Source organism: Aricia agestis, chromosome Z (genome assembly GCF_905147365.1).
Source record: "Aricia agestis chromosome Z, ilAriAges1.1, whole genome shotgun sequence".
Classification (NCBI taxonomy): Eukaryota; Metazoa; Arthropoda; class Insecta; order Lepidoptera; family Lycaenidae; genus Aricia; species Aricia agestis.
This window is the reverse complement of record NC_056428.1, coordinates 22,710,475-22,725,539: the sequence shown is the minus strand read 5'-3', so window position 1 is coordinate 22,725,539 and position 15,065 is coordinate 22,710,475. Positions and strand designations below refer to the sequence as shown.

The 15,065-nt window shown below is 36.0% G+C and overlaps 1 protein-coding gene across 1 annotated transcript in view; it reads left to right on the top strand.

Annotated features, from left to right (window-relative positions):
• LOC121738406 (SCY1-like protein 2) overlaps positions 1–15,065 on the top strand; it is an 81,365-nt gene that overhangs the window by 46,595 nt on the left and 19,705 nt on the right. Inside the window, exons 7-12 of the mRNA XM_042130432.1 lie at positions 2,517–2,647; positions 2,880–3,003; positions 4,255–4,400; positions 4,966–5,119; positions 10,302–10,551; positions 11,854–11,990. Coding sequence (XP_041986366.1) covers positions 2,517–2,647; positions 2,880–3,003; positions 4,255–4,400; positions 4,966–5,119; positions 10,302–10,551; positions 11,854–11,990 — 942 coding nt within the window. The remainder of the gene's footprint in view (positions 1–2,516; positions 2,648–2,879; positions 3,004–4,254; positions 4,401–4,965; positions 5,120–10,301; positions 10,552–11,853; positions 11,991–15,065) is intronic.

The following is a 15,065-nucleotide window of genomic DNA, read 5'->3' as shown; positions in this document are numbered from 1 at the left end:
GTAAGTGTATACAAAGTGATTTTTTTATAATAAAGAGATAGTCACACATGTTAATCACGCAACTATTACGTCATAATATCCTAGGTACAAGACGCTTAACTTCATAAATTTCGTTACAATCATTCTAGTGGTTGTGGTGGTTCAGGCTGGTTTTATACGCGTCCGCGCGGTTCGGCGGTAGTACAAGTAGATATTATGTAAATGACAGCGCGACCGTGCCGCTATTTAAATAAATCGATTAGATACATAATATACTTGCTTGAGATCTCGCGGTATAGCAGCCAAACCGTGCGATCGCACCGCCGTATATAAATCCAGCTTCAGCCTCACATCGCTATTAATTAAAAAAATCGTCAAAATTTTATTTTATTTCTTCATTGAAGGATAGAATGTTACATCATGTACCTAAACATTTCTTAATTTAAGAGTAAAATATGTAAACATATTATAACATTTGTGTTTTTATACATCGCATTTAATTAATACAGACATCTTCATTTACAGAGCATCGTTTTAGAACGTAGGCCCTTAAGCTTGTTACGAACTCTTAATACCATTACCAAAGAACCACAAACTCTCATTTAAATGTTGATTATTAAGCGATATATATTATAATATACATCGGTGATGTTTGTTGGAACTGGAAACATGCTGCCAACTTGAGGAATTTGTCCCTAAATTTAGGGAAAATACTTATTCTCTGGTGGTTTCATAGGGAAAAAGTCTTATGTTATAGGTATTCACCCTTATTAATAAACGCTGTATCAGCTTTGAATAGTTATACAGTCTTTTTTCTTCTTCAACCCAATTAAAAATGTCACTTGTGTGACAGGAACAAAACACTGTATAACTATTCAAAGCTTATACAACGTTTATTAGTAAGGGGGATTATATTTTATATGTTATAATATATTACTCTCAAAACGCTATATTGATAATAAGTCGTTGTAAAAACCCAACCTTTCGTAAAGTAAATTTTAATATAAGTGAAAAAATATTATAACATTGATGATAAAAGGCGAGAGAAAATTAACTATGCTCATATATTTTACCATAATTAAAACATAATAGGTCGTTGACGCAGTTATTTTTTAATAATAAATATCATAGTAAAACCATAATAAGTATCGCAAAAATAATTAATTAAAGATTTTCATTACAGTTCACGCGTTTGGTTTTGGGGTTTGTTTGGCTTAAGTTTAGGGAGAAATATTTCGAGAGTTGGTAACACTGAGAGCAGTGAATTCGGTTGAGTTGTTAAACAGAGCTAAACAGAATTGAAAAGATGAAAGAGAGATTTCGTTAATAAATACGCTTTCTTAAAGTTATCAACAAATTGTTCTCAGAATTTCGTAAGATTCAATCATTTCTTAATCTTCATTGAAACGGATGAGAACCGAAAAAACCGAAACGGAGAAAAACCGTAAACCAATCAATGCGCTGAAAATTTTTCATTCAAGGCTATTACTCCACAATCCACATACTTTTTAGGGTAACCGTACCCAAAGGGTATAAACGGGACCCTATTACTAAGACTTCGTTGTCTGTCCGTCTGTCTATCTCCAGGCTGTATCTCAAGAACCGATATAGCTATAAATCTGACATTTCAACAGATTGTGTATATCTGTTGCTGCTACAACAACAAATACTGAAAACAAAATAAAATTAATATTTAATCCCATAAAAAATCCCAGACAAGAAACGTGATTTTTTCGGCCTTTTTCGCTCTATATCAATAATGGCAAGAGGTTGGCACTGGAATTTTTCACACATTCTTTTGTTATGTGTGTACTTTAATATTTAATAATAATAATAAAATTAAATAATCCCATACAAAAAAATAGCCTATTTTGCTCTGTATCGGTACGGAACCCTTCGAGCGCGAGTCCGACTCACACTTGGCCGATTTTTTATTAAGTGGTTCCGCATAATTAACTTAAGCCCTGTATTCCCAGAAATGGACGATTTTCAAGATTTAAAAGTGACAGGAGACATAAAAATATACGTAATTTAAATTCTGAAAAAATATAAAATATTTGTGTTAGTTAAGGATCTAACGCAGTGGAATTTATATTCCATTACACAATATCATGAACTTCACTCGATAGAAAAAATCCCAAAGTTACCTCTTCTTTTAACGAAATTGCCATACTATGTCCAAATTATTTGGAATTTTCAGATAATTTTTGTACTGAATTAAAGAATAATATATCTAGGGCGTTTCGTTTCTTTGACTCGATTTAATTGATGTATAAAATAACGACGATCAAAAAACTATAAAATTGCAGGCGCAAAGTGTGGGATTGAATGCGTACCAGCCGATCCTAAAATTCCAAATAATTTGGACAAAGTATGGCAATTTTGTTAGAACTTTGGGACTAATAAGTGCTTGATAGGCTATCTAGTATCTACAACTTATCTGACAGATACTCCATACTCTATATGTCTGTAAGTTCAATTATCCGGCAATTATCAGGAAGTGGTGAAACAGGCCCTTAATATTTTGTAACTTCCAGCTGGACCAGCAAGTGAATGCTCTGCTGCCTCGCGTACCAGAGCCGCTACAGGAGGCAGTGCAGCGTCTGCTGTCCCGGGACCCACACCCAAGACCCACCACCCAACTACTGCCACTCATCAAATACTTCAAGTAAGCTAAGTCAAAACACCGAATAATTTAAGTAGGCTTAATGAAAACACCGAATACTTCAAATAAGCTATAAAGTCAAAACAACGAGCACTTCCAGTAAGCTAAGTCAAAACAACAAATACTTCAAGTAATTTTATGCTCAAGAGTATTCTTGAATGTATTTTATGCTTAACTGTATTCTGATTAATCACATTAATAATTTCTTATAAATTTTACGAATGCACTTCACCAGGTGTCAGAGTGAGCCAGCTATCCAGGCGATGCAATTCCTCGATGTCATAACCATGAAGGATCCATCGCAAAAAAGTAACTTCTACCGTGGTTCTCTTATTGAAGCTCTCCCCTACATCCCGAAGGTATGGTATGATTCTGAGAAAGGTATAATCCAAATGTATGCCGAAAAGAAATACTCGTAAGCCGATTACGAAAGACATAAAGGAAAATCAACAATGCAACTACGAGAATTTGGCATCACGTATACAAATACTTTCTTTGTGTCACAAGGATGTTTTGGCACGGTCGAAATAAAAATAACGCTGCATTCTTCGTCACTTAGAGGCCTTGGTGCCATTTTGCGAGTTTGCGAACAAAGTCGGAAATAGCTCCAGAGTAATTTTGAGTGACAGCTGTTTCATCCACACCCTCTATCAATGTAATGTGCTTAAAGATCCTTGTACGACTGTATACATGATGATTTAGACGAATTTCTGGGAATTAACAAAGCATGCTCTAAAATATATTTTTAAAATTTCGTGCCTGCGCGAGATTTTCGTAAGACCTGAGCGAGCTGTTGCAATTTAAATAGGGGGCTTAGTCAACACGTTTTCTTTGTCTTTTCTTTAAGAACCGCCGATAAAACGTATGGAATTGGCATAAAGCCCGTCACAGACATAGCTATAATAAATATTAATATACCGTACTATAATATATATTATAGTAGCTACCAGAAATATATGTTATAGCTAAGTGTGCGGTCACGCGAAAATTTGTATTTAGAACATATATAGTAATATGCCTGGCTATAAAAATATTAATATATATTATAGCTACGTCTGTGACGGGCTTTAGCTTTCGATAATATTAAACTCGACATTCGACTCACGTCATGACTTAGCTCCCAGATGGGCGCGAAAAACTGAATTAAAAATTACGAACTGCATGTTTTGCGAAAGTATAGCGCACTGCGAAATTTAATTTTGTGTATTTTGGAGAAGGAATGCTGTATTATAATTATTTGATGTTAAAAATAATTTGTTGTACAACCCGATAAATATTTCCGTATACCAGATATGTTTGTCTACGGCGCGGCCATATAATGTTATTATGTCTACAGATCGGGTTGAACAATTGAATTGAAATATTATCTATTATTATTCTAGCTTGGGAAAATAGGGAATGTAATTCATATGCTACAGTGTTGTGTAATAATTACGTGCATATTTTATCAACCTCACTCAATATCGCCAATTTATACCTGCATAATAAGAATTACATTTTCCAATAATTATGTATGTTTTAAGCCGAACAGTTTTACTGTCATCAAAGAATAAGAATTACTTGGCACGATCTAGAACAACGCATGTGTTATGCATAATGACACCTTTCAGAAACTCCGCTGGCAGCACATTTGGCCAGCTTTGCAGCTCGAGGTGAGGATATCTGAGGTCCTAGCAGCTGTTCTGCAGCCAATCATTTGGATGACCAATGACTCCACTGAAGAGGAGTTCGCACAGTATGTGCTGCCGACACTCAAGTGAGTCATTCTATTACATTTGCTGTGTGTATACAGGGTGTAACGAAACAGAGGTATAATAATTTTAGGGTGTGTATTTGTCACTTTTAGAGCTCACTGTAAAAGTATCAGCGCTGAAACATTTGCTTTTATTATGGAAGAGTATTTCCATACAAAATATCCTTCAGCGCTGCTACTTTCATAGTAAACTGGAAGGGTTCATATGAGAGTATAATTATATTTACTTACACTGTGTTATATATTATTAATTATATTCGTTACGCACTGTATACGCTATCGCTGCGCCGCATTTCTTCTGCATACACCTCATACTTTCAATAACGTACTTTTCATCAGAACTTAATTTAATGACACAAAAATTTGGTTGTTTCTATAATATATTCAATATTCATACTAATTACCTAATAAAAATTCTAAAAAATCTAAATCATTTTTTCCAACATGTAGGCGGTCCAAACCTTCCTATCTTCCCATTTATTTTCCCCAAACGTTATCTTTAATTTTCTCCTCTCGCTTACAAAACGAAGAGCTATACTATTTTCAAATTTAGAAAAATTAACTTCAGACACCTCATAAATGCGCCGAAGAGTGTGCAAGCCACGGTAACCCTGCTGGAGAACCTGCACATCATCATCAAAAAGTGCACCAAGGAAGTTATCCATAACGAGATCCTGCCGCTACTCTTCAATGCCATGGACAGCAATGCTCACCAGATACAGGTATAAAATATTAAGATATTTAAAAACCCTCCATTCTATTTAGTATAAAACCCAACTTATAAAAAGCCAAATTTTTTCAGCGAGCAGGCTGATGATAATGAACTTCTGAGAACACTTTCGGTCATGTCAGTTTTCAAACAGAAACTATATGAAAATGTTAAATTAAGAACAAAACAATCAAATCACTGGAAGTTGCTCTCAACTTTTCATGAATGTAGAGTTCATATTTAAAAAAAACTAGATCAAGATTCATCCAACTGTTAATGTGCTACGATGCCACAGGCAGACACACAGGCAAACACGTCAAACTTATAACACCCCGCTTTATTCGTCAGGGGTTCAAAATAATATGGTTTTTAGCGGACCCTGCTTAGAATTTTGCCTTTGATCACAGCGTATGTTGTTAATGTTAGTAAGGCTATAATAACACCAGTAGGCTTTGCCATAGACTAGTGATTTCTTTCTACGGAAGAATAGACAAAGTGACAGTTAGACAGAGGAAATCCGCCATTTTATCACTCAAATCTGACAGTATGCAGTCTATTCTTTTACGTTTCTAATGTTGTCATGCTAAGCCTGCAGCTTTCGAATCAGCGGGACTCGAATCCGCAATCCCTCGGCTTGAGCAACCATACGCTCAAGTTAAGCCTAAGAGATCATCAATGGATCTTATTTGGTGGTAATAATTCTAAACGTATTATGGTTGAAATTACATTTCTGTTTCTCACTTCAAAACTTTCATAACTACATCTAGAGTTGGAAGCGGTATGGAAGTTCGCGGAAATTGTTTTGTGTTTTGACTACTATTGTAGGGCCAAAGCTCTGTTTGTATAGAACTCATATAATTAAACATGAGTACGGTTGAAGCCAGCTGGCCGATTCTGTATCGTACATTTGTGAGTAACGGAAAGTCTCAATTTTGTATGCAAGTGAATACAAAAAAGAGACTTTACGTTACTCACTCCTCCGTTTCGTTACTAACTCAGTGATTAACTCACAAATGTACGATACAGAATCGGCCAGCAGTAAGTAACCTTTTATAACTTAAGAATACATAATTACTCATTTTTCCCTTATTTAAAATTGAATAAACCTTTTAATTTACCTACTTTATCATCTAGCTAACATAATATCTAGCTTTACATAGAATCCTCTATTTTTTATTTCGAATAATTTTCTCGGTTCTTAATATAAGCCTCCTCCTTAAAATACTAAAGAACGTCAGTTTTCAAATTGTTAGTTGTTCTTCGTCTATTCATTTAGCTTCAATTATTATTCTCATTCTTGCCAGTTAGACTAGGTTGATAAACAGTGAATTTGTGCGAAATCAGTCATGAACCTGAGTGGATTCCACTTGGACGCTTTATGATCACAGCACACATATCAACTCGGAAAGGGATCGGCGCCGTATCGCCTCGAGCCGTTCAATATTGTTTGTATGAAACTACTACTAACGCACACTAAGCGGAACCGTAACGTAATCGCCTCGCCTCGGAACAGGCTCCGAACCGGGATGCGACGCGTGGTCAAGTAGCAGTCCCCCCGCTTACGGCTCGTCATCGCCGTGCTTACGTATCTCCGTACTCAAGCTAACGTTTATTCGTCCACCCTTGCCCCTTTCCCCTTTCCCGAGCCGCAAGCGAGGCGTCGCCTAGCCGTAGCCGAGTTGATGTGCAGGAGTGCAGGCGCTACTGATACGCTTTGGTTACGTGCATACGTTAGGTTGACGCCTGGTTGACGGCGGGGCGAAAGGCCATACGGGGACGATCCCTTTCCGAGTTGATATTATGTGTGCTACCTTTACTACTTACACTACTTATTTTTTCGTGCGCCTAGTTAAAAATTTTTTTTTTTTTTATTTGTCTATTGATGCAACAGAGTTAACATAAAGATGTTAACTTTGTTGCGTCAAAGGTATTTTTTGGCTAAGATGCCTGAATTACTTCAAATTAAAATAATAATAAAAATAAACGTATTTTGCACGGTAATTACATAGGATAATTTTTGTGGAGGAACCCACAAAAATTATTTTATGTCATTCTTTTCCTACCGATCTTTCAAAGTATGTCTAATCTCCTATATATATCTACCGTATATTTTTATCTAAATTAATGCAGTCGGTTATAAAATTGCATCAATAGGCAACAGACAGACCGACACATTCAGACAGACACGTGACTTTTATATGGAAAATTATTGCGAATTGTGTATTAAGCTTATGATGAGTAAAGATTAAATATATAACTTAAAGGTCTAATTAGACCCACTTAAGCCAAAACTTTGAGTTAAATAAATAACCTGAGGCTTACTAACTCAGTGTTAACGATTTTAATTTATAACTCATACTACATATTGCACCAGAAGAACTTATCCCAGAGTCAACTAACCCGGGCTTATATCATGTTCATTCATTCTTTTTACACTCAGTCAAATATGAAAGAGCGAATGCTGAATAATTTAAGTGTACTGCTCTCTCTCGCTCTACAGTACTTTAAATAAGGCTATCTTCTTATGTCAGATTTGAAATGACACGTGGTTCTTTGTCGCATTGTGCGTGCGTGTTGTGATATTTTGTGCAAATAAATTAGGCAGAAGATGATAAAAATTGAGAAGAAACACTTGTGTCCAATGTTTATCTAGTCTACCTATTTATAAAGGAGTTCACTAAAGACGCACTAATCCAATGATATTATCTCCGCTGCCAGCGCCGGCTCCCAAAAATATCAGTAATGGGAACCAGCGGTAAGTTTACTGCCGGCAGCCGAGATTTGAACACCGGCTGCCGGCGCTGGCACTCAAAGTGGGAACCGGTGAAAATGTGTAAAATGCTGGGTTCCAGTGCCGGTAAACAAATTTTAAAAAGAAATATAACCTCAACTAATATTCGACTTTTTAACCATAAAGTTAATATACCTAGTTGAATAGAGCAACAATCTCGAGCTGTCAAACGAAACCGAAATTAGTTTCATCTTACACAAGCATGATTGAACATGATTTCTATGAGATTAAAATATTGTCAAGTTGCGGCACGTGCTGACTGGACGTCAAAAAAAGAGTGCTGCTGTCACGTATCACACGTCTCTTTTTACCACGCAGTGTTACTGATAGTGACATCTCTTTTGCTCAGGCCTTTGTTTCTCTATTCCACTAGGTATAACTTTATGTTTTTAACCGACTTCCAAGGGTGGAGGTTATATAATGTTCGACTGTAGATATTTTAGTTTTTCGTGAAGCGTTTTGATGAAATGCTACTACATGATTGAGAGTTTCAGCGTTGTTTAAATAAAAAAAGGTACTGTTATGCTACTATGCTGATCACATTAATCATCATCATCATCACTACCATCAAAATATGCATCCTAACATTATGAATTTGTTATTGGTACATTGCAAAGTCCTTTAGTTCAATACTGATGTAACTGACGCCTTATATCATTATAATATTTCTCTATGATATCATTATTCTGTCATTTGACATGCCATGTTTGCCGAATAGGCGCCGGCAGCCTATTCAGCAAACATCGCGTGACTTCGGCAAACTTCGGAAAACGGCGCCGGCAGCCATTTCGGCAACCGGCGCCGGCAGCGGAGGCACTCCCTATAATTAAACTTTGGTAGGGACTTACTTTTTATTCTCATTTGTATATTGCAATTTATTTAAAATTTTATTTAATAAAAATAGAACTGAAGAGATGGAAATCTTTGTCTCTTTGTCAGTAAAAAGATCGGTCCGTTCTGCTGAATCCTTCTATTATACGAGTCCGAACTAATGTATTCAATAATTTCTTCATCATCATCAGATAACAACCACTCTTTTATCATGGTTGAATACAAAATAAAACCGGTACCTATTACTGAACATAACAAACTACATAAGTCATAACCTAAAAATCTCAGTTTTGACATTACTAATCCAGAGTTAGTTGATACCCTCCTTTCGGTGGGTTAAAAAATTAACACGAGGTTAAATCCTAACTCTTGGTGGTGCAAGATATGATGACAATTTAACTCCGAAGTATAATTTAACTTCAGAGTTAAGCGTGTTAGCCCAGTCTGGCGCAAGTGGGCCTAAATGTTTAACTGAGTAAATTAGAATATTACTAAAGAGTTGAGCTATTTTTTTTAAGTTTAGACTGGATCTATATTATGCCTTCGAGCAAACGCAAGATTTGGCAGCTACAATGCGAGATGACAAGCAGCGCGCCGCTCTTTTAAGCGCTTACACGGGCAATTAATTGCCGGCGACACGAATGGAGCGATCTGGAGCAATTTAGTGGAGCAACATGGGGCAATTTTAATAAATTGCGGCGATATGAATTGACGAATATCCGATGGGCTCGTGTATGACAGTATTGCCTAGTAACTAGTTGCTGATTGTTGCTGCTTGTTGCCGAAAATTGCTTGCTGTAGTCGTGACGTCGGAGTTGACGAGAGTAAAGCAATTTTAGTTGCCCGTATAAGCGTCCCTTTACATACACTTGCTTGTGATCTCGCGGTGTCGCGGCCATACCGCGAGTTCGCTTCGCCGCATACAAATCCGGCCTTTTCCCGATGACGAAGATAGCTCTACGAACTGCGTATCGGGGAAACGCGCCTATCGCGAACCTGTTTTGACGTACACATGACGCAATTCCTTACTAAATATAGCCTATCCATAAATAAATTTGTATAAACAGACCTTGTATAAATAAATCTACTTAAATTCAGCAGCCTCTTTTGTATACATTTTGCTTTAGATTTGCTATATTGGCACGACTGTGACTGTGTTTTTGTTTGAAGGCTAGGCAATAATTATATGATCGAGTGTTCTCAACAATAATAATTTTAGTTCATCAGGGCTATCAATGCTTAAAAAATTGGGTTAATGTATTTCATGAAAAATTGTTAGCGACTTCCTGTTATTTGATTGTTTCAGTATTTAGTATACCGATTCCTGACATTAGTGCTTGTTCAGACACAGAGCGAACCGCGCGGTTTGGATCCGTGCATCTTACCGCTCGCAGCTTATTGCAAAGGCGTTGTATTATAACGTTTACATTTAACCACTCGGTTTCTACACGATAAGCGTGTGGTTCCCGCTGTGTCTAAGCACTTATTAAAGTTTTGAATCAGATATTTTTTTAAACTTCCGTATCGACCATTAATTTATACTTCGATTTTTAACCTTCGATCATTATTTCAGACCGCGTCACTGATTGCCATACAAAATATATCTGACTATATACCTGATAAGGAGTTGTACATGATTGTGATGGGCAAGGTGAAAGTCGTGGTTGACAAGAACCAGAGTGATGTCAAGGTCATCAGCTTGACCCTGGGTTTCTTCGAGAAGATTCTTCAGCGTCTGGAGAAGTGCCACATACTGAGCGAAGTGATCCCCACGTTACTAATCATGAAACTAAGCGATCCGGACGTGGTTAATCGCGTTGTGCGTAAGTATTCGGGACAAGATGAAGTTAAGAAGAAAATAGTGGATGGTCCATGCCTAGCTTACCCACGGTTAAAAAAAAGATTGGCAATGACTACTATCTATTTTCTTTACGCTTAATTATTTTGTTATTATGATCTATCATATACAATTTAATATTTTAAAACACTGTGATTCTTTAAAATTAATAGTTTATCTTACGTAACAATTATTGCAATTCAAGTGGAAGCAAACTTTTTAATTCTTGAATAACTTTCATTAGAGATCAGACAGCTTGAATCGCAATATTAAGCTATTCAAATTTAGCTATATCCGATGCTATAAGCGATTGAACTAATTGGTACAAGTTTAGCTTCCAATAATATAATAAACCTATTGATATTCTAAGCTCTGCGAATTGTATAGTGTTGATTTGCTACGCAGATGCTTCGCGAAGATTGCTAGCGATTTATACAGGGTGACTTTATACAGGTGACTTTTTGTTGGTCATATTAATTTAAGTTTCAGCCTATAGTATTTTGTACTCATAGGTACTCATTTTTATTATTGTAACATTGAAAATGGACAGTACGAATTCTAAAATCCGGCGTCCACCTAATAAATTTGTATGACAACTCTTAGCAAATTCTAGAAGATTTTCGTCTCCTCTTTGCTCAAGATCTGACTAATCCACTAAAGACACTCTGTATGATCTTTATATACTTCTTGAACTGTGCGTAGGACTAAAGCTAAATACAAGGTGTGATACAATAAAGTTATAATACTGTAGGGTGTGGATGTGTCCCTGGTATAGAGTTCACTACGAAAGCAGTAGCTCTGAAAGAATAGTTTACAAACTCTGGCAAAGTAACTTTTTGTATTGTATCATGTATGGGTTTTATAGTGTTGGTGCATTCCTCATAGAAATATAAAAGTCAAAAGTATATTTTTCAACGCTGCTGCTTTCACATTAAACTCTATATATGTCGTAGGATGATTTGATAAATCCGTGTTTTCGCGAAATCCCTAGAATTTTCGCGAAAATTCTAGGGATTTCGCGAAAACACGGATTTATCAAATCATCCTACGACATATATAATATATGGACTCGTTAAGCGTGTGTGTATCATCCCACAAATAATACGTTTAGAATTATGAATGTCATGTACTTAGGATAATTTAGAACAAGACTGCATTCATAACTCAATAAAAAAACTTTTACAAATGCTTAACAGCGACCATATAAGGGGCACATTCACCCTAAAGTATTATTGATTAGTTTTGTTGCTCTCCTGTATACGTTGTGTAACACTCGTGGTCATTGCAGAGCTGTATAAGGTGATGCTTTTGGAGAGGAAGTTCAATTTGACCACAAACGTGATGGCCACCAAGATGATACCGTCGCTCGCGCCGCAGACTGTCAACCCCATGTTGACAGTTGACCAGTTCTCTAGTCTCATGGAGGTAAGTGTTTTCACCTTTTTTTATTAGGCCAGTTTTTTCGCCGGGTTAGTCATCAAACCAACTAGTGCCTACAAAAGGATAGGCTCTGGTATCATCAATAATCGTCACATACTATTGCTTGTGATCTCGCGGTGTAGCAGCCAAACCGCCCTTTAGCGCGGACTCATAATATAAGTCCAGCTTATACTTTCGCTTCTCCGTATTGTTACAAGGTTTCGTAGACCCTCTACGCTACGAGCGTAGAGGGTCTACGCATATTTGTTTCTTGTAAATTATTAAGTACTAGCTGTCCCGGCAAACGTTGTTTTGCCGATATTATTTTATTGAAGTGACTAATATATAAGAGACCTGACTCTCTTAGGCATTTTCAAATATTTAAGAAAATGTTAATAGCGTGTAATATTCTAACTCTGAAAAGAACTAATAGATCTAAACTCCCCTCTCGCACGCGACTCCCGCCTTGATGACGCCCACTTCGCAACGGGCCGTGCAGTAGAAATCGTAATACATATTTTAATTTCGCCATAACTTCAAAACCAAACGTCCAATTTTAGTCATTCAAAGACCAAACATTATCTACATAAACTGTACGTAGTGATTATATAATTTATTTTGATAAGGATTAATAGCATGAGTAAAATAAACGCGTTTAAATGTAGTCCAAAAAAATTCAAGATTTTTTAAATAAAAAAAATGTTGTTGTGCCTCACTCGACATAGATTGGTATAGTGTGTCGCGGACTTTTTAGTAGATATTTATGAAATCGGTCCAGTAGTTTTTGAGCCTATTCATTACAATTATACAAACAAAGTTTACCTCTTTATAATATTATTATTATTGGTTATTTTGATTTTCTCGGTTCTTACCGGCTAACTGGTATATGTACGGGCCGAAGCCAAGTATATACCAGGTATGGTTACGGTTTTATATGCTACTCGAAATATGTAAGTAAGTAGTAGTAGAAGTATATTATTATTATTATTATTAAGTACTAGACGTTCCGTGCGGGTTCGCTCGCGTAAGTAAGTTATTTTACAGACAAATTAGTCCACAAAAAATAGCCTATGATTCTTCACGTGGTCTACTTCTTATCTGTGCTAAATAACAGAAAAATTGCTCCAGTAGTTCGTGAGATACGCCCTTTCAAAGAATTTCCCCCGTTTTTTCCTCATTTTCCACTATTTCTTCCCTCCTATTAATCTTGGCGTGATAAAATATAACCTATAGCCTTTGTCGATAAATGGGCTATCTAACTCTGAAATAATTTTTCAAATCGGGCCAGTAGCTCCCGAGATTAGCGCGTTCAAATAAGCCCTTTCAAATAATTTCCTCCCGTTTTTTCCACATTTTTCTCTATTTCTTCGCTCGTATTAATCGTAGCGTGATAAAATATAGCGTATATCCTTGATCGATAAATTGGCTATATAACACTGAAATAATTTTTCAAATCGGACCAGTAGTTCCTGAGATTAGCGCGTTCAAACAAACAAACAAACAAATTCTGCAGAATTATAATATTATAATATAATAATATATAATATAAGTATAGATTATTGTTGTTAATTACTTTAATTTTATTTTGATACTAGCTTTTGCCCGCGGCATCGCTCGCGTTAAGAAGTATTAATATAATATACAGTCTTTCATTCTCTATTTTATCCCCTTGGGGATAGAATTGATCAAAATTCTTTCTTAGAGAATGCCTACGTCATAACATCTACCTGCTTTCCAAATTTCAGCCCGATCCGTCCAGAGATTTGGGCTGTGCGTGGATAGATCACTATGTCAATCAGTCCTTTCAGTTATTATATATATTTAGATTATTAATTATTATTGTTGATGAGATAACTTTTAGGGCTCCGAACCGAACCTATTTTTTTCTCATTTTGACTTGATTCTTGTTTTTTGCTAATATACGCAAAAACTGCTGACGAATTTTTGAAATTCGTAATACTGTAGTTACTAGTAAACCACATCGAAAAACATAGTCTATTTTTATAGCGGAAAATTCCGACTGCCAGGTAACAGACTAACGAATGTATGTTGTACAAACAATGTGTATATCACGCTTAACATGACCCTGGAAGATTTGTTTCCAGTCTTCGTAGAGGAGAAATAACTTTAGTTTTTTAGATAAAAGTTCCTGCTTCAAAGTAAATAAGGTCGTAGACTCCACGAAAACAAAAATTATTTTTAGCAACCTATTGTTTAGCGAGCTCGGATCTATAACGGTCATTCTCAGGAGAGCAAAATTTAAGTGTCCCGGGCTTGTTTACTCTGTAATATTATCTTATTCAAGTATGCAATATTTTTAAATGGTAGATAGCATCCGTAACTAGCTACAAACTTAAACACAGGCTTCTAATTTAAGTAATCCAGACTAAATTAATTTAAGTCGTGTTCAAAAATCATGTTTTTCTCATTACCGTGACGTGTCCCCACGCCAACTTGATTTCGAAACTTGCTTGTAATTTTTATAACATACATATTTACCATGGATCTATTCATCGTTTTAAATGCTTATAAACATTGGTTATCGCATTGGAAAATATCGACTCAAGAGGCCCAGCCTATAAATAGTTATCATGAAATAATCGCTTGTCCTATCAAAAGTTCTAATTACCGTAACGCATGCTGTTTTCGGGTGCCCACCCAAAAATAACAGGATTTGGCACATTACAAGTGCACGGGTCACTTCTCCTTAGTGTGTTCCACGGCACATCAGCGGTCCCACGACGTTAATGTTAGTGTGCCGCCGATGAAGCACGAGAGTATCTACTTATCGTAGCTTTGGTAACGAACTTTTCTAATTACCGTAATCTTATTTTGCTACTTGATTTTTAAATAAGATTGTATGTTGATCATGTCAATCTAGAAAGTAATTTGACCTACGTACTTTGCCCTAAGCAAGTTTTTGCAAACTGTGTCGGTTTTTAAAAATTTTCAAGAAAATCTAACTTTTTCTAATTACCGTATACAATTAACCATATATTCTTAATTACCGTTGTATGAAAAACTGATACGTACTTTTTTATCAATTGAAGTTTTCTCGCGGTTTTCATAGATTATTATTAT